The following is a 27,109-nucleotide window of genomic DNA, read 5'->3' as shown; positions in this document are numbered from 1 at the left end:
CGTAATCCGGATATAATTCAAACAAAGAACGAACTAAACTCTTAATAAATGCAAAACACATCTACCGCGCTATACTCTAGGTCTAGGGCATGCAGCTATTTCAAAGTCCATGTCAATATTTATTTTCAGTTAAGTACACATGGATCGCAAACTTTGTGATCGTTATAGCACAATGGCTACATGACATAAAGCTTTACAGAAAAGATTACTAGGTGATTGAAAAAAATTTAAAGGTAAACGCAGGATGTTTTTGATTTTGTGGGAAGAAACGCTATAGCGTAGTTCCAGCGTTGCAAAATATTTGATTAGATATTTTTATAAACATAATATTGTAAGAAAAACATTTGCTCTGTTGTATTTGCAACTATTGACTCAGCTCGTTTCAAGTTCAAGTTTTTTTGGGTTTTTGTTAGGTAATTTTGAGGTTTTAGCTTAACTATAGCATAAAGTATTTTGAAATATGTCCGATTGTCCTGTTATTAGCACTGCCTATGGCAAGGTCAAGGGTAAAACTTGTTTGAAAGCTAAAGCCAAAAATGCTAAGCAGGTTTTCAGATATTCCAAAATACCTTTTGGAAAACCTCCTATTGGAGAACTTCGATTCGAACCTCCTCAGAAGTAAGTTAAATTTAGTTCATTCTACATTTCCGTGATTTTATGTCATAGTTATTTCGTGCTGTGATTATAAGAGGTATGATGTAGAACGTGGTTGTTTTACTTGGATTTGTACATTTATTATATTACGCAGGTGTGAAAGTTGGGAGGGCGTAAGAGATGCAACAAAACCGTCTCCACATCCAGAACAAGATGAAAATATGTTGGAGCCTCTTGTCAAGTATTTCCCGGCCATACAAGAATTTAAAGAGGAAGAAACCGTGGAAGAAGATTGCCTTTATCTTGATGTATATACAACAAACCCGAATAATAAAGCCAAAATGCCGGTAAGAAAGTTATATATAACCAACAGATAGACTTAGAGTTGGCATTTTGTTTGTATAGTATTTCGAACCATGATATATAGTAGAATACTGTAAATGCTATAATTTGATGTAATTTCTGTCGACCAACTAATTTCTTTGCTATCTGGATTGTATTGAATTGTTCTATTATGCACTGATTTTTTTGATTACTTACAGTATTTGTTTGATTGAAGTTCAAATATAGTAACTTTAATCTTCAAATTATAATATTCTTCAGGTGATGTTTTTCATTTACGGAGGCGGATTACAAAGCGGTTCTTCAGCTTTCTACAGTGGACAAGTACTTTGTGGACTGCAAGATGTTGTGTTAGTCATTCCCAATTACCGAGTTAATATCTTTGGTTTCCTAGCAACTGGTAAAAATACAGCTTATCCTGGTAACATGGGATTACTCGACCAAGTATTAGCTTTAGAGTGAGTAGCATGTGTCACACCTAATGATAATCAAATGCAAACAAATTCAATTAAAGTAATTTATATATTTATCAAATTTGTGTAAAAAACATAAAAAATATTTAATATTTTAATAAAAACATCTTTAAAGAAGACAAATTACTTTACTTTGTACAGATGGACACGTGACAACATTGTAAACTTTGGTGGTGATCCTGATAACGTCACAATCTTCGGAGAAAGCGCAGGAGCCGTTTCAGTATCTTTACACATGTTATCTCCTCTTTCAAGAGGTTTATTTCACAAAGCTATTCAAAACAGTGGAACATCAACATTTCCAGGTTTTGATAAGAATTCTTAAAAATGGTTGTTTTAGATAAAAATGTCTGTTTTGAGAATGAGCTTGATCATATTATTTAATCAATAATGTTTTAACAATTTATAAAAACTCTTTGCTGATTTTAAAAGGCATGGTATCATCTGATTATAGCCATGTGTTCAAGCAATTGGCAGATGCGTTTGATATGCCTGATGCAGATGTGGATAATCTGATTCAAAAACTTAAGTCAATGCCGGCAAATGAATTACGTTCTACGGTTGGAGAACTCGCTAAGGTCAGCCAATATTTAAACGGCTTTTATTGCAAATCAAAAATAAAAACAAAGTACATTTTTCATCACTTGCTTTTGTGCAGAAATTTGTTTCTTTTTTTGCAACTGTGGACGGGAAGTTTTTGCCGGACTTGCCTGAAAATTTGCTTAAATCAAATCAATTGGCCCCTGTACCATGCATCATTGGTTGCAACAACTCAGAAGGACAAGGGATGTTAGCTCTAAACAATCCTCCATCGTTTTTTGAAGGTTTTTCGGAGGAAGAATTTAGGAATACGATGAAAGGCATTATTGGATTCTCGTTTCCTCAAAAGGTGTTAACTGAGCGATTTTGCATTTTCATTAAAAACTTTTCACAAATAAATCAATTAAATTTGTATTAGATTGAGCAAGCTGACAAGATAATAGACACTTTGAAATCGTTTTACAATGGCAAATTTCTGTTTAATGACAACATGAGGTGGTCAAAGATGTTCGGAGAAATAAATGGTGATATTTGGTTTCTTGTGCCGTCCATTGAAAATGCCTTGATTCATTCCGGTGGGATATTACAATTAAACGTTATAATACGGTACTGTACAACTGCTTATAACTAAACTCAAACTGATTTTATTAAACTTTACATTGATGCAGCCACCGGGAAGCCAACTTACTTCTATTACATGACCCAACAACCCAAGTTTAATCATGATGACGAATACGCCATAAAAATGAAGAAAAAGATGGAACATTGTGAATGCGATCACGGGGACGATTTGATGTTTACATTTGGTCTTCCGTTCATGAATGGGTTTATGCTGAATGAATTCCGGATGAGCAAAGAAGAAGAAGAACTGAGCAAATCGTGGATGACCTACATCACCAACTTTGCAAAATCTGGGTAAACATAACGTTGATTAATTGTTATCGAGATGTGTACATTTTTCACTTTCTTGTACCACTCGTATTTTTATTACTTGCTTTCAGCAATCCGAACGAAGGAGAAAAAGTTGATTATACTTGGCCTCAGTACGACTCTGAATCCAAAAGACATCTTACAGTGCAAATGCCAATCGGTGAGGGCTCGCAATTAAATGAAGATCGTTACAAACTGTGGCAAGAAACCATCAAATCTATTTAGAAAGAATTTTAATTTTTATGTCACAATTGAACGTAGAAATGACTAATTTGAGATTTATTCCAACGACGAATCAATCAGGCTTGTCCATGGGAATGGGATTCCCACGGGAATCCCATGGGAAATGTCCCATGGGATGGGATGGGATGGAACAGAACGAATTGCAATTCCCATGGTCAATAAATTTTGTCGTTTTGTATCTCTCTTTGTACATGTAGTCAATTCTAATAGACATTAGACTTAAATTTCCATAAATTTAATAACATTTATTGAATTGTATTTTGATGGGAATCCCATGGGATGGGATGGGATGGGATGGGACAGAAAAAAATGTCCCATGGACAAGCCTGCGAATCATACAATGACAACGTAATTATATACGCTTATTGTGATTGCTATACATTAACCAATACAAATAAATAAACTGTTGATATTAGTTCTTTTGGTAAGATTGAGGTATTTGTAATTGTATCAGATGAAAAAGAAGTTAAGAAAACAGTTAAATTTCTAACAGCATTTACATACAGCACCAAAATATGTCAAAGATGTTTCCAAACATTGTCAATTGAAAAATGCGGATAGCAATCTATGCTTGTGTTTTGTTGAACAATATCTTTACAGTTTCGTGGATTGGATTGCGAAACTAAACGATATTTCTACACTTTGAGAATAGTTATGCCAGGAATTGACATTGATCTATTTATAACATTATAATAGTATAACCGAAAAATTCTAATACATATAAGGTGCAGCATATCTGTAGTAAAGCTACCAGTTGCAAGAAAACACAGAGTCCATGTTGCTGCACTTTAAGTTCAATTCAGCAACTCAGTTGTTCACACAAGCATTGAACCAAGACCAACGAGTATTTTAACGGAGAGCACTTACTCAAAACTAAGCTCTGTAAGGACAAACGCTTTTCTCTAAAGACCGCTCCTTTCTTTAATCAAAAATTGCTGTTGTGTATGCGACAGCTAAATGTGTATCATACTTTACTGACAAAAGAATTTTTCTGTGATGCTGTCATGTTACGGTACTTGTAATTAGTGAAGAGATTATTTATTCGATTCCGTTGTTGCGTGTTTGTATGACCCACTTAAAAATTACAGAGTTTAGTCAATCATTTAGAATGCTGAGCCAGGCGAAGGTTGTTGCTGAATTCGTGTTGTGTTGATTAAGCTAAACGAATACTGATGTCACAACTTCAATTACCCTAAATATATCAACAGTAACATTGCTCAGATAAAATTAAAAAATTTGACCTCGTTGAGAACTTAACGCACACTGCATCACACATAGTTGGAATTAATCGACAGAGTTACGTAACCCGGATGTAACTCAAACGGAGAACGCCCTAAACCTCTAATAAGTGCAACACAAATCGTGAGTGTTAAAGCTTATATACTTTTCTCCCTTGATAAGTAACATCTCACCATATAAAGCATTCATACTCTACGGCGCTTACCTATTTCAAAGTCCATGTCAATATTTATTTTCAGCTAGGTACACATGGATCGCAAACTTTGTGAACGTTATAGCACAATGGCTACATGTACTAGACTCTAGTAACTCTAGTAACTAAAGCTTTGCAGAATAGGTTACGAGGGTGATTGAAAATAATTTAAAGGGAATACAGTTTTTTTTATTTTGTGGGAAGCAACGCTATAGTCTATTGAGTGCAAGATTGGGTATTGTTATAAACATAATTCTGTAAGAAAAACTTTTGTTCTGCTCTATTTGCAAATATTGACTCAGCTCGTTTCAGGTCCAAGTTTTTTGGTTTTTTGTTAGATAATTTCGAGGTTTTTAGCTTAACTATAGCATTAAGTATTTTGAAATATGTCCGATTGTCCGGTTGTTAGCACTGTCTATGGCAAAGTCAAGGGTAAAACTTGTTTGAAAGCGAAAGCCAAAAATGCTAAGCAGGTTTTCAGATATTCCAAAATACCTTTTGGAAAACCTCCTGTTGGAGAACTTCGATTCGAACCTCCTCAGAAGTAAGTTAAATCTAGTTTATTGTACATTTCTGTGATTTTGAGTCATAGTTATTTCGTTCTGTGATAATAAGAGGTATGATGTAGAAATTGGTTGTTTTACTTGGATTTGTACATTTATTATATTACGCAGGTGTGAAAGCTGGGAGGGTGTAAGAGATGCAACAAAACCGTCCCCAAATCCAGAACAAGATGAAAATATGTTGAAGCAACTTATCGACTACTTCCCGGCCATACAAGAATTTAAAGAGGAAGAAACCGTGGAAGAAGATTGTCTTTATCTTGATGTATATACAACAAGCCCGAATAATAAAGCCAAAATGCCTGTAAGAAAGTTATATATAACCAATAGATAGACTTAGAGTTGGCATTTCGTTCGTATAGTATTTCGAACCTTGAAATATAGTAAGTTACTGTAAATGCTTTAATTTCATGTGATTTGTGTCTACGAATTACTTTTTGTGTTAGTTAGATTATGTTGCACTATTTAATTATGCACTGATGTATTGGATTACTTACAGTAATTCCTTGATTGAAGCTGATGTACAGTAGCTTCAATCTTCAAATTATAATATTTCTTCAGGTGATGTTTTACATTTTCGGAGGTGGATTTCAGGGCGGTTCTTCAGCTTTCTACAGTGGACAAGTAATTTGTGGACTGCAGGATGTTGTGTTGGTCATTCCCAATTACCGAGTTAATGTCTTTGGTTTCTTATCAACTGGTAAAAATACAGCTTATCCTGGTAACATGGGATTTCTCGACCAAGTATTAGCTTTAGAGTGAGTAGCATGTTTCACACCTAAGGATCATCAAATGCAAACAAATTCAATTAAAGTCTTTTATATATATTTATCATTTTTTTGTTAAAAACATAAAAAGCATTTAACGTTTTATAAAAATATCTTTAAAAAAGACATTTTGCTTTACTTTGTGCAGATGGACACGTGACAACATTATAAACTTTGGTGGTGATCCTGATAACGTCACAATCTTCGGAGAAAGTGCAGGAGCCGTTTCAGTATCTTTACACATGTTATCTCCTCTTTCAAGGGGTTTATTTCACAAAGCTATTCAAAACAGTGGAACATCAACAATTCCAGGTTTTGATAAAAAATTTAAATATAGTTGTTTTAGATATAAATGTCTGTTTTGAGAATGAGCTGCTTGATAATATTATTTAATCAACAATGTTTTATCAATTTATAAAAACTTAAAAGGTACCGTGAGATCTGATCAAACCCATGTCTTCAAAGAATTGTCAAATGTCTTCGATATGCCTGATGCAGATGTGGATAATTTGATTGAAAAACTTAAGTCAACTCCAGCAAAGGAATTACGTTCAACATTTGGAGAACTGGCAAAGGTCATTTGATAATTGAACGCCTTTTCAATACAAATCAAAAACGAAAACAAAGTACATTTTTTACAATTTGCTTTTGTGCAGAAATTTCTTGCTTTTAGTCCAACTGTGGACGGGAAGTTTTTGCCGGACTTGCCTGAAAATTTGCTTAAATCAAATCAATTGGCCCCTGTACCATGCATCATTGGTTGCAACAACTCAGAAGGACATGGGATTTTAGCTCTAAACAATCCTCCATCGTTTTTTGAAGGTTTTTCGGAGGAAGATTTCAGGAATATGATGAAAAACATACTTTCATTCACGTTTCCTCAAAAGGTGTTAACTTTGAAGAAAATTTGTGTTTTTTAGAAGTAGCGTTCCACAAATATATCAAATAAATTTGTATTAGATTGAGCAAGCTGACAAGATAGTAGACACTTTAGAATCCTTTTACAATAACGTGTTTTCGGTTGACGACAAAATGAGGTGGTCAAAGATGTTCGGAGAAATAAATGGTGACAGTTGGTTTCTTGTGCCGTCCATTGAAAATGCCTTGATTTATTCCGGTGGGATATTACAATTAAACGTTACAATACGGTACTGTACAACTGCTCATAAGTTTAAACATAACAACAGTTTTTCAAATGTGACTAAACTGAAACTGATTTTATTAAACTTTACATTGATGCAGCCACCGGGAAGCCAACTTACTTCTATTACATGACCCAACAACCCAAGTTTAATCATGATGACGAATACGCCATAGAAATCAAGAAAAAGATGGAACATTGCGAATGCGATCACGGGGACGATTTGATGTTTACATTTGGTCTTCCGTTCATGAATGGGTTTATGCTGAATGAATTCCGGATGAGCAAAGAAGAAGAAGAACTGAGCAAATCGTGGATGACCTACATCACCAACTTTGCAAAATTTGGGTAAACATGACGTTGATTAATTGTTAGCGAGATGTGTACATTTTCCACTTTTTTGTGCCACTCACATGTTTACTTGCTTGCTCTCAGCAATCCGAACGAAGGAGAAAAAGTTGATTATACTTGGCCTCAGTACGACTCTGAATCTAAAAGACATCTCACAGTGCAAATGCCAATCGGTGAGGGCTCGCGATTACACGAAGATCGTTACAAGCTGTGGCAAGAAACCATCAAATCTATTTAGAAAAAAAAATAATTTTTAAGCTACCATTTTCAAGCAAACACAGAGTGAATGTTGCTGCACCTTAAGTTCAATTCAGCAAAACAATTGTTCACAAAAGCATTGAAATAAGATCAATGAATATTTGAGCAGAGTATATTTGCTCAAAACTAAGCTCTGTTAGGACAAAAAGCTTTTCTCTTATAATAGTGTTACGTTGGTGTCGAAAACAAATGAGTGATTAACAAATACGTGGTCCACAAATAAAACGTCACAGCTTGCTCTTTGTCTGTGTTTGTGTTCCGGAACGTGCCTGGAACGAGTCCAGACGAACTCTTATGTTACCTTTGTCCTACTCCCTCTTATCCTGCTTTCACGGCCGACTTAATCCTAATATATAAGGCACAAGTTGTCCTTGGACTTATATCTAACATCAAGCAATCGTACCTGACATTAGCATAAATGTTTCAAAAGTAACAACTGGAAAACCATAGATACATCGGTCTCTGTGCATTCACGTGCATAACTAGAACGGCGGCCATCAAGTGTCATTTGTCCTTCCTCCCTTTTTGTTACCAATAGTCATCGATAGTCACCGATATTCACCGATAGTCACCGATGACACTGTCACTCAACAACAACAAACAAAAAACAGGACACACAACTGTCACAACAACAAACAGGATGGTGATGCGTATAGGACTTGATGGAACAGCCCGTTAGTCGTAGGGAGAAATGAAACGTAACGGAGGCGGTGAGGTAACAGTCTTAATTGAACGAGTAAACAAAGATTTGATTATACTTAAATAAATTATCATAAATATACTTAAATCAATTACATTAAATTATCACAATAATGCTGTTATAACTGAGATGTATAAAACGCAATATAATGATAATAATAAACAACAAAAACATTAAAGGTAAGCAAGCAAAGTAAAAAGCAATTGAAAATAATAACCGTACTTGTATAAGCAAAAAAAGTTATCTTCACTTGGTAAAATCGTGGCAAATTTCTTCCAACACTGAAGATTGACTGCTCTTTACAGCGGACTTCGCTCATTTATTTGTACTATACCCACAGAAAGTCTAATGACTTTAAGTGTTTAAAAACGGGTTGAAAACTTCAAATGCAAATTTCTGTATCCCTGAGCAGTTCTATATAATAAAGGATAAATGATTACTGGCCGCCCTTTGAGAATGCATATATACTGTATAGTGTAGACTCATCGCAAGGAAGACTTTGTTGTTACAAAATCCGACAATGAAAGACGCGTTTGCTCTACACAGACTGTGTTTACCATCAAAGAATGTTACCTAATTATTGCACTAAACTTATCTAAAACCTGTACGTCAGTATAGTTGTTTTCCGATTGTTAATTATTTATCAACGCAATTTGGGTGGACAATGAAGACTGTCTGAATAATAAGTGACCGGAGCACTAGACATGGAATTTACGGAACATATTTCCGGGTGCAATTCAACGCAGAATATTCCAGGCGAGCGCCAAATATGCCATAATGCCAGGATATATTTTGAAAATTGTTGCGGCATAAATGTTTGCAACATGCCTTGATTCTTGAAGCAAATAAAACTTCTTGGTGTGGATTTCAGTGAATGAGTCAGTGCTCGTATGAAGCTACAGCATACGCTCAACATCTGGAAACTTAAGAGGATCCTGTTCTGTAAGCCGGAAGCAATAAAGTGGAATGAACGCACTGCAGGTTGTCTCAGCTTTAGTGTTTCGGCTTATGATACGGCTATCTTTACGGTACGGCTATTTAAGCTTGATCGGTGTAAATATCACGGGTAGTTGTTAGATTAACCGAGAAAGAAGCGAGCTATGGCTGACTGCCCTGTCGTTAATACTTTTTGTGGAAAGGTGAAGGGTCGACTATGTCTGAAAGCAAAGTCGCCAGATGCAAAACAAGTCTTTCGGTTTTCATCAATTCCATTTGCAAAACCGCCCGTAGGACAACTTCGATTTGAACCGCCGCAAAAGTAGGAAAACTTTTTCTCAAATTGTAACTCAGAATGCTGTTACATGCACTGATGGAAAGATAACAAACATGCTTGACATATTTCTGCCAAACTTTAACATAAGTGAATTCCTTGCAAACAATTACGCATATTCAGTCGTTTTTGTCAGATGTGAACAATGGGAAGGAATAAGAGACGCCACGAAACCGTCATCGGTGTCTGTGCAGGATCAACATACTTGCGAGGTAGTGCGGCCTTACGCGATAATCGTAGACGAATTCGAAGAAGGATTTAGCCAAGCTGGAGAAGATTGCTTGTACCTGGATGTTTATACGGCGAATCCTAGCAAAGACGCTAACCTACCAGTAAAAAAAACTTCTATATACAGACTGTATACATATATATATATACTGTATATAACTGTATACAGAAAATAAAAAAAATTACATGCATTGCATTCAACGTTGATGTGCTATACAGTCTAAGCTTGGCATATGGTTGGTATTTTGGCTTCTTGGTATTTCAGGTTAGAATGTTTTTATAGGTGTTATTTTGGCTTAATGGCGAAATAACCTCTGCTGGAACTAAAAGCGGATGTGATGGTCAAGCAATCTGTGGATTACATGACGTAGTTCTGGTAACGCCAAACTACAGGACTGAAATATTTGGATTTTTTACCACTGGAAAAAACACTTCATACCCGGGGAATATGGCTTTGCTGGATCAAGTCATGGCGTTAGAGTACGTTTCTTAACTAAAGCATCAACATATTTTAAACCAAATGCCCAAAGTTAAAAAAATTTTCATTGATGCATTGTGCTTGGTTGATGTCAAGAACGCGTAATATATGGGTTGTGCAGATAATACTTTGCAAATTATAGCAAATTGCACATATAAATCATTCTAACAAAAAATTAAAATTCTTTCTAGATGGACGCGTGATAATATAGAAAATTTTGGTGGAAACCCTTCAAATATCACTTTGTGCGGAGTAGGTCTGGGCGCTTCGTCCGTGGGACTGCACATGATTTCTCCTATGTCAAAAGGATTATTCCACAAAGCAATACAACACAGCGGTACATGCATTGCTCCAGGTGAAGTAAATCAACTGCACAATAAGTTATATCAAAGCAAAATAAGTTAACTATAAAGGAAAAAAACAAAGGTTTCAAAAACTATTTTTCGTCCGTGTAGGATTGTTAAAGCAAGATTGCAGTCTTATGGTAAAAGAATTAGGAAAAGTTTTAGATTTGCCAAATGCTGAGCCTGCAGACATCGTCAAGAAATTAAAATTCATTCCTGCGAGGAAACTTATCGAGTTGTGTTCAGAATTAGCAAAGGCAAGTATTGCTGCTGAAATATGCTTTTTATGTATTACGTTTTTACCAGGTTATTCATGTCTTAATAATGCACTTGGCATTAACACCTATACTTCATATTTTGACAGGTGATAGGTTATTTTACGGTCACTGCTGATGGAAAATTTATCAGCGATACCCCGAGGAATTTAATTCAAAAAGGCGCTATTTCAAATGTTCCCTCAATTATTGGATGCAACAGCACCGAAACGAACGGAATCATGAACTGGTTATTTCCACCAGCATTTTCCGCTGGTTTCACACAAGAAGAATCAAAGGAAACGTTGGAGATGTTTGTAACGTTTCTTTACGACGGAAAGGTCAGATGCAACTTTTGTATAGTTGCTCTGTTGTTTAGTGCATACCCTGCTTGTCCCTGACATTTTCATTTTGCTTCGGTTTCAGTCCGAAAACACGCCAAAAGTCTTGAAGAAGCTGAAGGACTACAAAAAGAACTTTCCGGACCATGATAAATTAAAGTGGTCTAAGATTGCCGGACAAATTTGTGGGGATGCTTGGTATGTCGTACCCTGTATCGAACAAGCAATTCGACGTGCTGGTAAGTACGACAAGAACTGTTTGTTAGAGAAATTTCAAAAGAAACGTTCTTTCTACAATCAACTTTAAACTTCCTAAGATGCTAAAATATCTGGGTTACATATGAAATACCTGTTATTTGCAGGCTGGTCCTTTCAAATAGGGTCTTACTTTATATGGGCCAGTAAACTTGGGATCTGTTACAAGTCCCAAAAACCGCTTTTAAGATAGCGACATGTAATAAAAATTAGACCGGAATTAGTTTTGTTTGTACTTTTTTATTTTTTAGATTTTTACCAGAATTTTTTTATTTCAAATATAATTGTCGCACTGTAATTAATATATGTATTTTTGTACCATTATGTATAATAAAAAAATCGTTAATTGAATATCTTTCTATGTGCTGCGTAAAGAGAAGACGTATAGGCTCTCTATAAAGAGTATGAAGCTATAACTTACCGGTCATGATATACTGCTATTACCCTTCGTATTATTGTAATAATTAGTTTTGTGGGAATTCTATAGGTTGGGATGAAACAGCCTTAAAATAGCAGAGGATAAGATGGGCGTGTTCCGGGCAAAAAGTGTCCCATGGACAAGCTTGATTTTTCTTTACGCTGTTTCAGAGGATAGTGAACCAGTGTACATGTACTACATGAAACAACAGCTAAGATGCCATCACGAAGACGAGTATTCAATAGATTTGCAAAAGAAAGTCACTTTCTGCGAATGCGATCACGGTGATGACGTAGTGTTCACATTTGGTGTGCCGTTGATGAACGGAAAGATGATGACGCAATGCAAGTTTAGTGAAGAAGAAAAAGAACTCACCAAAGCGTGGATGACGTACATCACCAACTTTGCAACAAACGGGTGTGTAAGAAGTCTATTAACTATTATTATTAACTGCACTATCAAATATTAATATCAAGTGTAGTGCCACAGTTTTAATGTACTACCTGTATAAAAATCTACAATGAGATAGGGTATTTACGACTGGTTTAACTATAGGCTCGATTGTGTACATAAAATACAAGCAATAAACAAAAATCCATATGTTGCAAATCTGTAAAAATATATTTCAGGGATCCAAATAAGGGGAAATTGGTCCACTGTCAATGGCCACCTTATGTTCTTGGTGCACAGCGACATTTAACGGTGCAAATGCCGTTGTGTGAAGATGACCATTTGATTGAAGATCGCTTTAAATTGTGGACAGAAAACATTGCTTTCATTTAAACAACTTTCTTTGCCTCCACAGTATTGCATTTTGTAGTTGGTTTGTTTATGTTCTTGACTACGGCTTATATATCTCTGTATAGCAAAAACTTCGTACTAAATAGGCAAATTTCCACTGACACAAAACAGCGTTAAAAATTGTCACCTTAAAATTACGTCCAGTATATGGTTTTGTGATAAACTGTTTATCTGGTCTCATCGGCAAAATATTTCTGTACAGAGATGGTATAACTGACTATTGAAGTGGTTGATACCCTTGCAGGAATTTTGAATAAGATTGGTAGAACATGTATATACTTTAGAATTGCATTTAATATTCAAAGGTATAAATACAATTGCACAAAAAGAATAGAATTTAAGAGTGAAATTGCAATCAGTAGCATATGAAGGAAAAGGCAATATACAAGAGCATATTTAAATTGAACTTCAAGAACAAGTGAATAAAATTTGAACTAATATCTACTCAGATCTGATAAGGTTACAAGCTTACTATACATGAAATTTATTTGCTAAATTACTTGGTCAAAGTTAAAGGTATAAAGCGTTTCCAGCTAAAGCATCTTGAATGTAAAACAATTGTGACAACTTTAGTGTTTAACCATGTATTGTAAAACTTTGGTATTAATGTATCAAGGACTACGGCAAGGTGACAAAATATCTTCTTAAGTATGTCTTATCTATAGTTATTATAGGTTTGAGAAATGGGGCTACAACAAAATGCTAATAAGTTTTGTGAGGTCTTTTTAATGCTGCTTTAAACATAGAATTACCATATGGGTACTATATTGTACTGTTGCAAACCGAAACCATCCAATGTAAAACTGTCGGCGGTGAACCAAGTTAAATAAGGACATTCACATAGGTTTTGCGTGAAAACAGATGCAAAAAATCATGTTACTTTCGGACAAGTTGGCGAACCACAGACAAGTTCTGTTAATTCCGTCGCAAAGTTGTTATTTAACTCTTCATAGCCGTCGGCAAGAAAAAGAACTCTCTTGTGGTCTCCGGCAATTTCACTTAGCTCGCTTCTTTTGATAAATCCAAGAGCGGGTTGTACGCCAACAACAAATACCTGAAAATGAAAAAGGTAACTCAATGTTTAACGTCAGTTTAGCAAATTTCACCAATACATGAAAACAAATTCACTTTGAGGATTGGACCGCAAACTTACCCGCTGTGTTACACCAATATCATACACCTAATACATACCGTTGCCTCTCTACGCAATTTTATGGCCGGTCCAATCGCGTTGTCACTGGCTGCGCCATCCGTTATAAGGACAACAATGTTCTGGAGACTTCCTTCCTCCTCTGGTATCCGAGAACGATCATATCTTCTTATGCTCACACGAGCCCGCCTAAGAGCTTTGCCGGTCGAAGTTTCTACGTAAGATTAATCGTATTTATTCGTGTTAAAATAAGCAACATTTGTAGTTTAAAGCCAGCATGAAACTTGGTATAAACTCTACGTTATTCTTACCCAACCCAAGCCAAGGTAGTTTCTTTATTCGATTTTTAAGTCTAGATTTGTCTGCGGTTAAACGGATTTGGTTTTTAACGTCAACGTCATCACTATATGTTAAGACAGCGACTTTTGTCTTGTCTTCGGCCAATTCTAATAATCTGAAACGTTTGTATTTGATATTTTAAATTAAATCACAATTATCTTAAAGTTTTCTATAAAATCTCAAACAAACTTTACCCCACAAAGTAGGCAGCAAATCGCAATAAAGTTTGCCAGTTTTCTTCACCAATCGATCCCGACGAGTCAAGAATTAAGACAAGGTTCATAAAAATGTTTGGGCAAACATCTGAGAAAATGTATAGTAATGCAAAAAATATTTATTCTAGGCTATTTTAGTGTGTTGTATAGACTACACCAATCAAGGTGTTAGAGTATGAGGATTTTAGTACAAAAATTCGGACTTCATTGAAAAAGAAAACGCACAAACGCAACACGGGCTCGGTGAACTCCAAGCATTGGATGCAACCTCACAGACAGTTTCAGTGCGATTGGCAGGATATAACATCAAACCACTATCGCATTCGAATTGACATGCGGAACCGACGCGATTTTCCATTGTACAAGATATGCTGCCTTTATCAATGGGCTCCAATTCTTTGCATTGTTCAGCTAAATTTACTGCCATAGATTGAAGATTTTAGCAAATTTGCATTGACATAGCAATGCAGACAGCAAAACTTTTATTGTTATTAAATTTATATGTAGTAACTAAGGTTTATAAATTAAACAATAAAACAAGTATTATTCCTGGAAACATTGTACCAACTAACAACTAAAATAAAATTTAATGATAAAATGAAAAATAAATTTTATCGGCCAATGTAAAAAAAATTCTTAATTTAAATTTTATTTTCCATTCTATCACGCACATCTATGACCAATTCCTATGTTTGCAGAGACGAATTCGATATATTGACAACTACCTTTACAAGTTGGAATGGAATTATCAAACGAAGCTGAAAGAAAATCTTTATCTGCCATGCACGTGCTATTGCTGGCACCTTCTACTGTAAAACCTTGAAACAAACATTCCAATAAATCATCTTTTACGATATAAATGAAAAATATAGTTGCCAGATAAGAGAGTAAAGAGAAACTGTAGACCAAGAGTAATGTCGGTTTCCTTACCAACATCGCAAAAAAAGTTGCAAATTGTTCCGAGTTCAAAGGTGGTTCCGGTTTGTGAACAAACTACCGTTCCATTTTGCAGAGAACTAACTTTAGCACATCTTGGTTCAGCTACAGACACAAAAATGAAGGGTAATGGACTGTTATGCGGTTGGATTGTAAAAATTCTTTTAGCATCAGTTGAAAGAGCTTGTCAGGATTTAAGGTATAACATCATGTGAGCAAGCTAATTCTCATGCTCAACCTTACGTTTGCAGTTGGGAACTGGCTTGTCAAAAGCTGCATGAAGCCCGTTCGCTTCTGTTTTGCACGTGCTTTTGTGGCTTCCTTCCAAATAATGCCCTGGTAAAAATGCAAGTTTATAAAGAGATGTGCATTCGTTTGTCCAGTTAAAACAGTTTTGTTGGAGGCGGCGTTATACATGTGTTTACATTTGTATATATGGAATGCTGTATGTATTGCTACTTGGTAGGTTTTTCTTATACACTGTGGAGCTTTACTCACCAGCATTACACGAAAATGTGCATACGGTCTCCGGGCTAACTTTGCTCCCCTTCTTAGTGCAAATCTTAGATCCAAACTGTGGGCTGCTGATAACGTTACACATAGGATTCGCTGTGGACGTACAATGTCGATATTTTAAACGCACAGTTGTTTCATCTTACAAGAACATAGTAAAGATGCAAGTTAAAGACATTTCTGCGTCCGTTTATCAATCACCTTTGCAAATTGGTACGGGGTTGTTGAATACTGCTTCAGTTGGTGAAAATCCTTCCCCGCAAACGCTAAAAGTATGTCCCACCAATAAGTAACCTATGAAAGCAATTTGAGATAATACTGTTTTTCAGTGTGAGTCACTGACTACTCGTGTAACGTATATTGGTGGCAAAATTTTGAAAGTTTGATGTTAAGTGTTATTAAAAAGTATTTGCCTTCGTTGCATTCGAATGTACACATTACGCCAATATCGACTTCTACGCCATCTTGAGTACAACGTTTCTGACCAAATTCAGGGCTTTCCATGGAAACGCATTTAGGCTTGGCTGAAAAGAAACAAGAAAAAATTTTTTTGTTTCAGAATTAGGTAACGCAAGCGTCTTACGTTTTACGTCCTATGTGTTATCCGTTGCCTATCTTTATATATACTCACGGAAACAGAAAGGAGCCAGATGGTCAAAATTAGGTTCCAAAGGAACTTCTCCCTCCTGGCAAATTACTTCTGCGTCACCAACCAGCACATATCCTGTGAACAGCGGAGGTTTTGTCACGTTACATGCCCGATTATATAGAGAATAGATTCAAGGCAATAAAGCTGTCTTGAACTCTATTGAACTCTAACCTTCGTCACAGCTAAACTGGCATGTTGTTCCAGTATCAACATCGGTGCCTTCTTGTGAGCAGGCTATATTCCCGAAACGAGGGCTATCATGAACAGGACATTTTGGTTTAGCTGTAAAAAACAACTGCTCAATTAAAAAGCTTGGGGTCACAAGGTGGTCTCGGGATTCTAAGGTCACTTGTGTTTTTAAATGGTTGCTTAAATTTATATGGAATTTAAATAAGTTATTTTTATATATGACGTCATACAAATAATTACTTACGTGCGCACATCGGAATAGGATTATTGAACGTTGCGTCTAGCGGATGATTTAGCACGCAGGAGGAATTTTCCTGACCTTGCAGTACATACCCTACAAAAGACTTGGATGGTTTGTTTTACAAAAGCAACATTTTGCTGGTTACACTTTACAAATGTTTTACCCTCGTCGCAGAAAAATGTGCAAATGGTTCCGGGGGAAACCAGAAAATTATCCTGGGTGCAGTTTTTACTTCCGTGCTCCGGAGTTGCGATCAGCTCACACATGGGGTTGGCTGTGTCAAACAAGGCAGTGATATAATTAAAGATACCATATGCATAAGATTTAGTATAATAGTTTATAAAGAGCTCAAACAGCTTACGAATGCAAAGTGGGGTTGGATTGTCGAATGATGCATCGAGTGGATTCGTAGCATCTCTACAGGTGCTAACATGAAGCCCTTGCAACAGGAATCCTGCAAGAAAAAACATATACAGTCTTAATCGTGCTACAATTTTGCTGAAACTTAAGGTACAATTTGTTACCTTCGTCGCATTCGAATGTACACACTGTCCCTGGATTAACTTTAGCGTCTTCCTTTGTGCACGATTTGCTGCCATTTTGAGGGGTTGCAACGAGATCGCATAAAGGGTTAGCTGTAAAATTCTATATGGTAATTACAATGTATTAACACACACAATTAGGCATTAAACCAGCATCTTACGCAAACAAGTAGGAATAGGATTGTCGAAAGATGCTTCCAAAGGATTTTCGGCGTCTCTACAAGTACTCACAAGATGCCCTTGTAGTAAATAACCTAATCATATTAAATTTAGAAAATTTAAAATCATATTTTAAATAATTAAATTAGGAAAATTTCGTTATAGTTTGCTGGGAGTCTGTAGCAAAGTTGATTCTGGTAATAATAATTTTCCTGCTTTACCTTCATCGCAATGAAACGAACAAACGGTGCCGGGCGAAACAAGATTCTTTTTCTGTGTGCAGAGTTTACTTCCGTGTTCAGGTGTTCCAATAAGCTCACACATGGGATTAGCTGGAGTAACAATTCGTGTTTTATTATAAATCAAAGCAAGTCGCAATTTGATTTGTTAACTGAAGAGAGATGAAAACTTACGTATGCAGACTGGGACAGGATTGTCAAAAGCAGCATCGACCGGATTCTCTGCGTCTCTACATGTGCTCACTTGTTCTCCTTCCATAACAAACCCTAAAATAAATCGATACAAAACCGACAAAATGTTAAAGATAATGTAAGAAATCTTTATTTCATATAACACAATCTACTCCTTGTACGAACCTTCATTGCACTGGAATGTGCAAACTGTCCCAGGTATGAGAAAATTTCCTTCCCGGGTGCAGGATTTTCCACCATGCTTTGGTATTCCAACAACATCGCACAAAGGATTGGCTGTAAAGCCACGTGTCGGTAAGGTATTGACGTAATGGATTGGTTGAACATGTAACTAATACTACCAATCATCTAGCCAAACTTACGAATACAAATAGGTATTGGATTGTTGAAAGCGGCATCCAAAGGGTCTTCAGCATCTTTGCAAGTAGCTGTTTGATTTCCTTGAAGCAGATAACCTAAAGAATGTTTGTTGCGTCAATACATTTATGTAATTATTCTTTATAAATTTTACTCTCTAGTAAATTGACTAGAGTTCGTTCTTTCCATGCTGCCTATATTCCAAAGCGTTGTATGTAAAACCTCCAAGAGAAAAATTCAATCTTGGTCACCTTTGTCACATTGAAAAGTGCAAACTGTTCCAGGGATGACAAGATCTTCTTCCAGGGTGCAGGATTTGCTGCCATGTTGCGGTGTTCCAACAATAGCACACAAAGGATTACCTAGAACAAATTAATATGAAGTTGAATTATTGCTGAAATATGACAACTTTTCAGGTCATCTAACAACACTTACGGATGCAAACTGGAACTGGGTTATCAAACGCTGCATCTAAAGGATTTTTCGCATCTTTGCAAGTACTCAATTTGTGTCCTTGAAGTAAATAACCTAGAAGAAGCCACAGTATAGTCGTTTATGCAAGAATTTGTTTTGTAAACGCAGAAATTGACTTTGCATATCATTAGTTTTAATTCACCTGCGTTGCACTGGAATGCACAAGCTGTTTCAGGAAAAACTTGAGAACCTCCTTCAGAACAAGTTTTGCGACCATGCTTGGGTGTTGCGATGATCTCACACATAGGATTAGCTAAAGTTAAAAAATATTTTCAAAAGACAAAAAAGTTGTGATAGTCTCGTTTGGGAAAGAATCTTCTTACGCTTGCATATAGGAATTGGGTTGTCAAAGGCTGCGTCCAGTGGATTTACTGCGTCTTTACATGTGCTTATTCTGCGGCCTTGCAGAAGGTATCCTAAATTTTTAAAACGTGTCAAAGTAGTCAAGTAATTTCTACATACCCAATTGTAGGTACCTTCATCACATCCAAACTGGCAAATGGTTCCAGGTGTAACCTGATCATTTTCGTCAGTGCAAGATATACTGCCGTGTTGTGGAGTTGCTAGCGTATCACACAAGGGATTAGCTATAACAATGCAAATCGAAACAAAATAAAGAAATTGTTTCATGATGCAGGAATTGTTACAGCAGTAATGCAGTGCAGCTTACGCCCGCAAGTGGGGGTGGGATTATCGAACGCGGCCTCCAAAGGATTCACAGCGTCTCTGCAGGTACTTGTGAGATATCCTTGCAGCAAATATCCTAAACAAGACAAAGTTACTTAAAACTACTTAAGTTCCACTATAAAATAGTTTCTAACTTTTAGTACAAGAAAGCTTATTAACCTTCGTCGCAATAGAAAGTGCACGTTGTTCCAGGTAAAACCAGGGCTTTTTCTTGAGTACAGATCTTGCCTCCGTGTTTTGGAGATTGGATAAGATGACACATAGGATCAGCTGCGCGTGGAGAAAAGCAAGACAGTAATATTTCAAATCTTTCTGCACAAAATGAACGAGATTGTTCAACAATTGGCAGTTGACCAACTTACGCATACAAACCGGAACTGGGTTATCAAACGCTGCATCAAGAGGATTCGGTGCGTTTTTACAAGTGCTTGCGTTCTCCCCTTGCATGAGAAACCCTAAATGTAATGAAGATGTTGTAAAAGTTTCTTGTCATGTTTTTGAGAAGTTATAGTAAAGCTACAGCACTTAAATGCTTTTCTGACCTTCGTCACATTGAAACGTGCATACTGTCCCTGGTATGACGGTATTGTTTTCTTGGCTGCACGACTTACTGCCGTTTTGTGGAGTTCCAACAAGATCGCACAAGGGGTTAGCTGTAAGGTAAATTCTAATCCAAATGAAAGAATTATACTAAACAGCAAAAAGGTGGAAAAGGTTATGTATAGGTATTTCTCTCACCGATACAAATAGGAACAGGATTGTTAAATGCTGCGTCTATAGGATTCCTGGCGGTTCTGCAAATACTTCTTTGGTGACCTTGCAGTAAATAACCTGAAAGATATACGCACTCATTTACAGTGAGTATAGTAAATATTGTCAACAGCGTTTGTCGTGAAAATTTTACCTTCATTGCATTTGAAGGTGCAAATGGTTCCAGGTAAGACCAGGGGTCTTTTTTGCGTGCAGGTTTTGCTTCCGTGCTGGGGATTTCCGATGAGTTCACACATAGGATTAGCTGTAATAGACGATAACGAAGCGAAATTCTGGTCACTAAATGCTAGATGAAAGATGTAGAAAGATTAAAATACTTACGTGAGCAAACTGGAGTCGGATTATCAAACGCAGCATCAAGGGGATCGTCAGCGTCACGGCACGTGCTCACAGGGTCTCCTTGCATAAGGAATCCTAAAAACATGTGTTATAGTTGTAGTGATAATACGTGCTATACGCGGTAGATTCTTGTACTAACCTTCGTCGCATTGAAACGTGCACAGTGTTCCAGGAATAACTTGGTGTTCTTCCTGAGTGCAAGATCTGTTACCATGTCGTGGGGTTTCAATAAGGTCACACAAAGGGTTACCTGCAATGGCAGTTGATGAAATTAGAACAATTGTTAACGAAGATGATAATCATGATCAATATACTTACGGGTGCAGTTAGGTAAAGAGTGGTCAAACGCTGCGTCCAAAGGATTCTCCGCATCTCTACAAGTGCTAGTTTGATGTCCTTCTAGCGAATAGCCTACAGGAATACAAATGTTTGATAAACTGTGTTGATTACGCCATTGAAATTGCTTATTTACGAATCGGCATATATTCATCTTACCTTTATCACAACGAAATGTACAAACGGTTTCAGGTAAAACCAGGGATTGTTCTTCAGTGCAACGTTTACTTCCGTGCTGCGGAGTTGCGATAAGAGCACACCTGGGGTTGGCTATCATTATGTAGAATATGGAAATATCATTTGTTCGACCGATCAATGTAATATTAAAGCACATGGGCAATGCTTAAATGTAGGAATACTCACGTATGCAAACCGGAATTGAATTATCAAAAGCAGCATCGAATGGATTTTTTGCATCCCGACATGTGCTAGCTTGACTTCCTTGCAGAAGAAATCCTTAATGGACGTTATTGATCTGTTACCATAAAGGTTCTTTCCGAAAGCAACTTCATAAACTATGTAGCCCCACCTTGGTCGCACTGAAATGTGCAAACTGTTCCGGGAACGACTTGATGATTTTCTTGGGTGCAGGATTTATTGCCGTTTCGTGGCGTGGCAATAAGACTGCACATAGCATTTCCTACGAATATTTGTAAATTCACATTATTATTATTCACAAACGAATATTTGTAGACAATGCTTTCTGAAACTGATAAGTTTACTGTGTTTTTTATTATTTAGAGTCGCAAGCAAATGTACTACTCTATTCCATTAGCTGCTAGGTACTGTAAATTATCAGTAAATATAAATTAGAAATAGATAAATCAAATGAATATTTCAACATTTCGCTTACGTAAACATGTTGGTGTCGGATGGTCAAAAGTAGATTCGCCTGGGTTTTTTGCTCTCTTGCATATACTGTTGGAGAATCCATCCAATACGTAACCTGCAAAGTAAACAAATTTCCTGACTTGAAAAAGTTGTGCTTGCAAAACACCCATGACAACTTTTAGATCATCCTGAACTTTATAATGGCCATTCCTATTTATGTGGCAGTCCGAAAACTTCCTTTACAGCTTAATCCCTTCTTAAAAAGGTACAATGCACGCTTGATAAAGTTTTCTGTATCAACTAACCTTCTTCGCAGCGGAAAAAGCAACGTGTTCCCGCACGAACTGTCTTCCCTTCCCTTGTACACGTTCTTCTGCCGTTCGGTGGCGTTGCTATCATAGCGCAAGTTGGATTCGCTGTAACGGTAACATCGGTAAGTTTTGCTATAATGCCAGAAGTTTGACTGAGTTGTTTTCGATTGAATTCATCTATTTCAAGTCTTACCTTGACAAATAGGAACTGGGTTATCAAAGGTAGATTTTAAAGGATTTTTGTTTTCACGACAGGTGCTTTTCCCTAAACCTCTCAGAATGTAACCTGTAATATACAAAAATGTTTTCTAAAAAGAGAGAATTTTATCTAAAAAAAATTAATGAACGTGTCATGTGCATTGACATCAACTGAAAGGTACTTACCGTTTTTGCATCGAAAATTGCACACTGCTCCTGGTGTCACCTTTTGCTCAAGTTGTGTGCAAATTTTCTCACCGTTTTGCGGAGTTCCAATGATGTCACACATGGGATTCGCTGTATAATGAGAATAGCAAACATGTGATAGTGAGCAAGATAACAAAGAAAAGAGACAAAACAGTCTAATTACAGCATACAGAATGCTAATTGCCAATGCCACAACTTATACCTATGCATGAAGGCGCCGGATTATCAAAATAAGGTTTGTTTCGAGCCTCTTCCATCAGGCAGGTGCTTCTCGGTTTTCCGCTGATAAGATAACCTAAATTTGTCGAGAGTGAAAAGACTGTAAATTAGAGTGTGTGCTCATGCAATATTAAGGATCCTGATATTGTACTTTACCTTCTTTACAGCTGAACAAACATTCCGTTTCAAGCGGAACGCGTGGTCTTTCATCTGTACATTCTTTTAGGCCAAATGAAGGAGTTACCAGAATATCACACATGGGATCAGCTGCAAAGAACAACTATCAAGAAAACGAACACGTACGGGTAAAAGTTGGCAGAACTTAGGCCTTTGCTCTTCCTGATAGCCTACTTACGAACACACGAAGGAACTGGATTGTTGAATGAAGCCTTGGTACGAATAGGTCCCACTTTGCACGTTGTTAATCTTTTGCCAACCATTCTGTACCCTAAAAAATATGGAAATAGAACTTTACCGTAAAACTATATGTATTACATACGTACATTAAAAGTGTAAAGTATAACAATATAATTTTTGTTTTAATTTTTGAAAACGTTACCTTTGGTGCAAGAAAATGAACATACCGCTCTTGGCGGTATACCACCTGGTATAAGTCTAGAACATTTTACATTTCCAAACCTTGGCTTTATCACACGATCGCAGATCGGGTTAGCTGGAACAAAATCATACGTAACATTGAAGAGTCGCATTTGAAATTCGTTTCCAGATGTCAAACTGACACAAGTATACTTACGCCTACACTGCGGCGGCTTATTGTTGAATTTTGCAACTGTTGGGTTTGCCGTCCTCATACAAACAGCAGTGCGTGTTCCTCGGAGGATGTATCCTGTTTTCAAACGGTACATGAGTTATTATAAACTGCCGTAACAGTTTAAAATATCTTGAAGTATTTAAGAGTGTGACTTGCGCAATCTTCGATTGAGTAATCGCACCTGGATTGCAAGAAAACGTGCAGAATGTCCCCGGAGGAGCTCTGCCTTTGTCATCTTTATCGCATGACTTTTTTCCCCAACGTGGAGGATGAGGAGAAGTACACGTAGGATTAGCTGATAACCAGAAAGAAAACATGATAAACCAATGTTGATCGTTCAATATTTTGCTGTTATTTTCTTCAAAGTTACAATTTTTGCTAAAATTGATAATTTGTTCTACCTTTGCAAATTGGTGAAGGATGTTCAAAGCTAGCGCGGCCATTTCGTAACAGACATGTGCTACTTTGATGACCCACAAGTTTATAATCTGTTAATAAATGATGTTTACGGAGCCACAAATAAAGAACTGGCATGTAATGTAAAATAATTGTTTCCAAAAAAAAAATTTAACTATAGTAAATCTTCAAGATGTTTATCACGGCCTATTCTTGCATATTGAACACTCACCTTTGTCACATTTGAACGTACACACAGTCTCGAGTAGAGTGTGTTGATTTCCGCCTTCGGGAAAGCAAGTTTTCGAACCGTGTTGCGGTGTATCAAGTGCCGAGCAAACTGGTAAAGCTGTTGGATAAGGGTTTCCTGGGCCTACAAATAAAACAAAGATATAAGAAAGGTTTATCACAGAATAGTAACGAAACAAATTAAAGTTTAATAAATTCGAATCGGTTATTGGGCCACAAACTACTTTTTGTCACAAATCTGTTCCCAATACAGGAGTCTAGCATGCCATACTGCTAGATTTTTTTGCATTTATGGCAAATTTTGCAACCTACCACCAACGCATGTTTGTTCGGGATGATTGCATTGATCGGTGTCACAACAGCATCGACAAACTGATACATCAGCAACTTCAAGGTTATTACACTGCGTTGGTTCCCAAGCCGGCTGTCGATTCTATAGTATAAGGCAATCAGATACTATACAAAGTATACAGTTACCAACTAAACAAGTAGTTGACTCGGTTGTTAAAGGTGACGTTGAAAGATAGAGTATGCAAAAATCTTAATATTAGTATGAATACTGTAGCTCTAAAAGTAGGTTCGAGTGGAGTTCAATTATTCTAATATTTAATAGAAATAACTTGGTCATAAATATACGCATCGGCTGGAATGACATAACTTTTCAGAACGGTTAACTTTCAAGTCGAAAAGTTCGCTTCAAGCGCAGTAATTGTTGCGATAAATAATGAAAACCATTTCAAAAAGTTTATAAACAAGCCTTTGCGCATTAAGCTTGTTTTTTATGTGTTCTACAAACAATAAAAAAAAGTTTTTTAAGGTATAAAGAAAATAAATACTTCAAAACATATTTACCACACGAATGAAGCTTCGAGTAAATAAGAACCACAGCCAAATGGTTATAGTAATAACCGACTTATAAACTAGTAAAAATATAACAATTATTGTTACTATCTCGACAGACCGGTATGTCGCCTTCAAGTGTGTAATTTAGTCATCAATTTATACAATCTATAAACCATTCAGACCGCAAGTTTTCTCGCGAAATATATTTTGTCAACTACGGGTGGAGGTCGCGAGACGCCTGAATCCAAAAAATTATCATTGTAATGCTTAGACTGGAATAGCGAGTGGGCCACGATAATTGAAGGTCAGAGTGACTCATTGCCCTATCATCACTTTCGCTGGGATGTTGCACAACAAGTAATACAACCTTGACGTTGCAGAACGTGATATCGGCGCAAAGAATGGATAACATGCCGTCGATATACATATAAAGTATTACCTTCGGAAAATTTATTTTGGGTAACGTACGCGACAAATTAATTACAGTAGTTATCAAGCTTGCACCAGTGACTGACACTGCGTCTAAACCAAACTATTTAAGGATATACGTTTAAGGATATACATATACGTATACTATTACTATTAATTAAAATTTTATTATACATATACTATTTAAGGATATACATATACGAGGAAAAATTTGCGACAAAATTAAACCGGCATAAAATAAAAATACGCAACTTGTTCATTGCACGGTCGTTATAGATAGCTTTTTTATAGAATTGACATTCATGCTAATATAGAATGTCCAATGAATCACAATGCTGCTATAAACATGGCACAGAGTTTGTCTTACCTGAGCGAAGTTGTTGCCACAAGCGTGTGCTTGTTTGCATCGTTTTGTGATCCTTGTTACTCCATGTTCTTTCCTTATTTCATTTTGACAAGCATCCTTTTTAAAAGAAGATCGACTTTATCGAGTTCAAAGCTTAATCATATTTCAGATCAGTGGCCACTGTAGTTATTTGATGGAAACTTCGTAGTTTAAAATGAGAATGTAGAGAATTCGAAAACATTCAAAAGATCTTTTTCACGGTTTGACATTTCGCACTAAACCGTGTTCACATTAGCAACAGCATTATCATAAAACGCGGTTAAGTAGAAAGAGCAATTAGTGTCATTGACAAATGCATCACCCTTTCTCTGCGCACGATGTAAAGCGGAGTCAGGCGGCGCAACAATTATGAGTCATGGTCATAAAAATTTAAGTTCTAGGGAAAGTTCGTACCAAGGCTACAAGATTTATATCTATAACATTTTGCTATCTTTATCTTTTGTAAAAGTATTGTCTTGTACGTTTACAAAGATATTTGATCGATGATTTCATCAAATACTCACTTGGCCAGCAGCGCATCTCTTCATTCCGCCATTACGTAAACAATGGTCGTTGCTCGGCTGGTTTTGACAAACCCAGCAAACGAGAGCTGATGAATAAATGAGATTTGGTCAAGTGTTTTTAGTTTGTGAAATTAGTGAGCAAGTTGAATTGGGATTAAAGATATTTTTAATTTAGTTTTAAAAATTAAAGCACAGAGTTACCTTTTGTTTTACAGCAAAGAAACGTCGCCAACAAAAAATAAATTATAGTTCTCCTCATATTTTGCCAATACAATGTATAAAATTTAAAGTATCTGAAAAGGCGAAAAATAACTTTGGAACGAAAACTGAAAAGTGTTACTGTTGTCAGATTTATGAAAATAATTATTGGTTTCCATGGAAATTTGTATACTTACTTAGTTTTATAAAAATGACTTGCTTTTCAAAATATTTTCTCTAAAATTGGTTATATCTTCTATAATACGAGTCTTCCTAATTTTTTCCCTAATCTTTCAACAAATACTGAAGTTATCCTGATAACACCTGTGCCCATAAATTTACAGCTCGCCTTTATATGCCGACACATTGAATACATTCTGACACCGAGGAAATTAAGCCTGAAACTTCAATACTGGCGCAAAGGTTAAGCGAAAGCTTTCACTAACAAAGAGGACTTTACTCGTTGTTTTGTCTACAGTTTGAGCCCGGTATAATC

The 27,109-nt window shown here is 36.4% G+C and overlaps 4 protein-coding genes across 4 annotated transcripts; 3 read left to right on the top strand and 1 right to left on the bottom strand.

The window, feature by feature from the left end:
- Positions 1-395: 395 nt before the first annotated feature.
- LOC143468784 (fatty acyl-CoA hydrolase precursor, medium chain-like) lies at positions 396-3,379 on the top strand. Its single transcript, XM_076966184.1, has 9 exons — positions 396-618; positions 749-941; positions 1,198-1,394; positions 1,551-1,714; positions 1,842-1,987; positions 2,068-2,298; positions 2,368-2,524; positions 2,618-2,864; positions 2,951-3,379. The coding sequence occupies exons 1-9, from the start codon at positions 461-463 to the stop codon at positions 3,102-3,104; spliced, it is 1,647 nt and encodes a 548-aa protein (XP_076822299.1). The 5' UTR covers positions 396-460; the 3' UTR covers positions 3,105-3,379.
- Positions 3,380-4,862: 1,483 nt separating this feature from the next.
- On the top strand, positions 4,863-7,871 carry LOC143468778 (fatty acyl-CoA hydrolase precursor, medium chain-like). The gene is made up of 9 exons (XM_076966171.1): positions 4,863-5,098; positions 5,229-5,421; positions 5,679-5,875; positions 6,033-6,196; positions 6,314-6,459; positions 6,541-6,771; positions 6,845-7,001; positions 7,127-7,373; positions 7,461-7,871. Exons 1-9 carry the CDS (start codon positions 4,941-4,943, stop codon positions 7,612-7,614), a joined length of 1,647 nt encoding a protein of 548 aa, XP_076822286.1. The 5' UTR covers positions 4,863-4,940; the 3' UTR covers positions 7,615-7,871.
- Positions 7,872-9,321: 1,450 nt separating this feature from the next.
- LOC143460752 (cocaine esterase-like) lies at positions 9,322-13,059 on the top strand. The gene is made up of 9 exons (XM_076958371.1): positions 9,322-9,592; positions 9,741-9,936; positions 10,116-10,312; positions 10,502-10,665; positions 10,766-10,911; positions 11,019-11,249; positions 11,335-11,488; positions 12,093-12,339; positions 12,552-13,059. Exons 1-9 carry the CDS (start codon positions 9,435-9,437, stop codon positions 12,703-12,705), a joined length of 1,647 nt encoding a protein of 548 aa, XP_076814486.1. The 5' UTR covers positions 9,322-9,434; the 3' UTR covers positions 12,706-13,059.
- Positions 12,998-26,708, bottom strand: LOC143460744 (sushi, von Willebrand factor type A, EGF and pentraxin domain-containing protein 1-like). Its single transcript, XM_076958358.1, has 55 exons — positions 26,617-26,708; positions 26,416-26,501; positions 25,874-25,969; positions 24,547-24,667; positions 24,218-24,358; positions 23,991-24,077; positions 23,771-23,884; positions 23,572-23,664; positions 23,377-23,490; positions 23,173-23,265; positions 22,974-23,084; positions 22,801-22,893; positions 22,578-22,688; positions 22,387-22,479; positions 22,188-22,298; positions 21,905-21,997; positions 21,581-21,691; positions 21,415-21,507; positions 21,211-21,321; positions 21,034-21,126; positions 20,855-20,965; positions 20,698-20,790; positions 20,510-20,620; positions 20,344-20,436; positions 20,148-20,258; positions 19,968-20,060; positions 19,765-19,875; positions 19,589-19,681; positions 19,395-19,505; positions 19,242-19,334; positions 19,061-19,171; positions 18,880-18,972; positions 18,696-18,806; positions 18,450-18,542; positions 18,253-18,363; positions 18,070-18,162; positions 17,878-17,988; positions 17,659-17,751; positions 17,480-17,590; positions 17,317-17,409; positions 17,119-17,229; positions 16,959-17,048; positions 16,697-16,807; positions 16,508-16,600; positions 16,290-16,400; positions 16,078-16,170; positions 15,862-15,972; positions 15,607-15,699; positions 15,358-15,468; positions 15,153-15,245; positions 14,653-14,847; positions 14,407-14,515; positions 14,185-14,327; positions 13,915-14,087; positions 12,998-13,777 (listed from the first exon to the last, which is right to left on the bottom strand). The coding sequence occupies exons 1-55, from the start codon at positions 26,672-26,674 to the stop codon at positions 13,595-13,597; spliced, it is 5,883 nt and encodes a 1,960-aa protein (XP_076814473.1). The 5' UTR covers positions 26,675-26,708; the 3' UTR covers positions 12,998-13,594.
- Positions 26,709-27,109: the final 401 nt, after the last annotated feature.

This window comes from Clavelina lepadiformis, chromosome 1 (assembly GCF_947623445.1).
Source record: "Clavelina lepadiformis chromosome 1, kaClaLepa1.1, whole genome shotgun sequence".
In the NCBI taxonomy this organism is placed as follows: domain Eukaryota; kingdom Metazoa; phylum Chordata; class Ascidiacea; order Aplousobranchia; family Clavelinidae; genus Clavelina; species Clavelina lepadiformis.
Note: the sequence above shows the minus strand (reverse complement) of the source record. Positions and strands in the feature narration are given on the sequence as shown.

Excerpts from the sequence above, each read along its gene's own strand:
- LOC143460752 (XM_076958371.1), top strand. The coding sequence starts at position 9,435 with ATGGCTGACTGCCCTGTCGTTAATACTTTTTGTGGAAAGGTGAAGGGT. Across the intron at positions 11,489-12,092 it reads ACAAGCAATTCGACGTGCTG|AGGATAGTGAACCAGTGTAC; the intron begins GTAAGTACGACA and ends ACGCTGTTTCAG. Across the intron at positions 12,340-12,551 it reads ACCAACTTTGCAACAAACGG|GGATCCAAATAAGGGGAAAT; the intron begins GTGTGTAAGAAG and ends AATATATTTCAG.
- LOC143460744 (XM_076958358.1), bottom strand. The coding sequence starts at position 26,674 with ATGAGGAGAACTATAATTTATTTTTTGTTGGCGACGTTTCTTTGCTGT. Across the intron at positions 19,682-19,764 it reads CACTTTCTATTGCGACGAAG|GATATTTGCTGCAAGGATAT; the intron begins GTTAATAAGCTT and ends TGTCTTGTTTAG. Across the intron at positions 19,335-19,394 it reads CCAGTTTGGATGTGATGAAG|GATACCTTCTGCAAGGCCGC; the intron begins GTACCTACAATT and ends TTAAAAATTTAG.
- LOC143468784 (XM_076966184.1), top strand. The coding sequence starts at position 461 with ATGTCCGATTGTCCTGTTATTAGCACTGCCTATGGCAAGGTCAAGGGT. Across the intron at positions 942-1,197 it reads ATAATAAAGCCAAAATGCCG|GTGATGTTTTTCATTTACGG; the intron begins GTAAGAAAGTTA and ends AATATTCTTCAG. Across the intron at positions 1,395-1,550 it reads GACCAAGTATTAGCTTTAGA|ATGGACACGTGACAACATTG; the intron begins GTGAGTAGCATG and ends TACTTTGTACAG.
- LOC143468778 (XM_076966171.1), top strand. The coding sequence starts at position 4,941 with ATGTCCGATTGTCCGGTTGTTAGCACTGTCTATGGCAAAGTCAAGGGT. Across the intron at positions 5,422-5,678 it reads ATAATAAAGCCAAAATGCCT|GTGATGTTTTACATTTTCGG; the intron begins GTAAGAAAGTTA and ends ATATTTCTTCAG. Across the intron at positions 6,197-6,313 it reads TGGAACATCAACAATTCCAG|GTACCGTGAGATCTGATCAA; the intron begins GTTTTGATAAAA and ends AAAACTTAAAAG.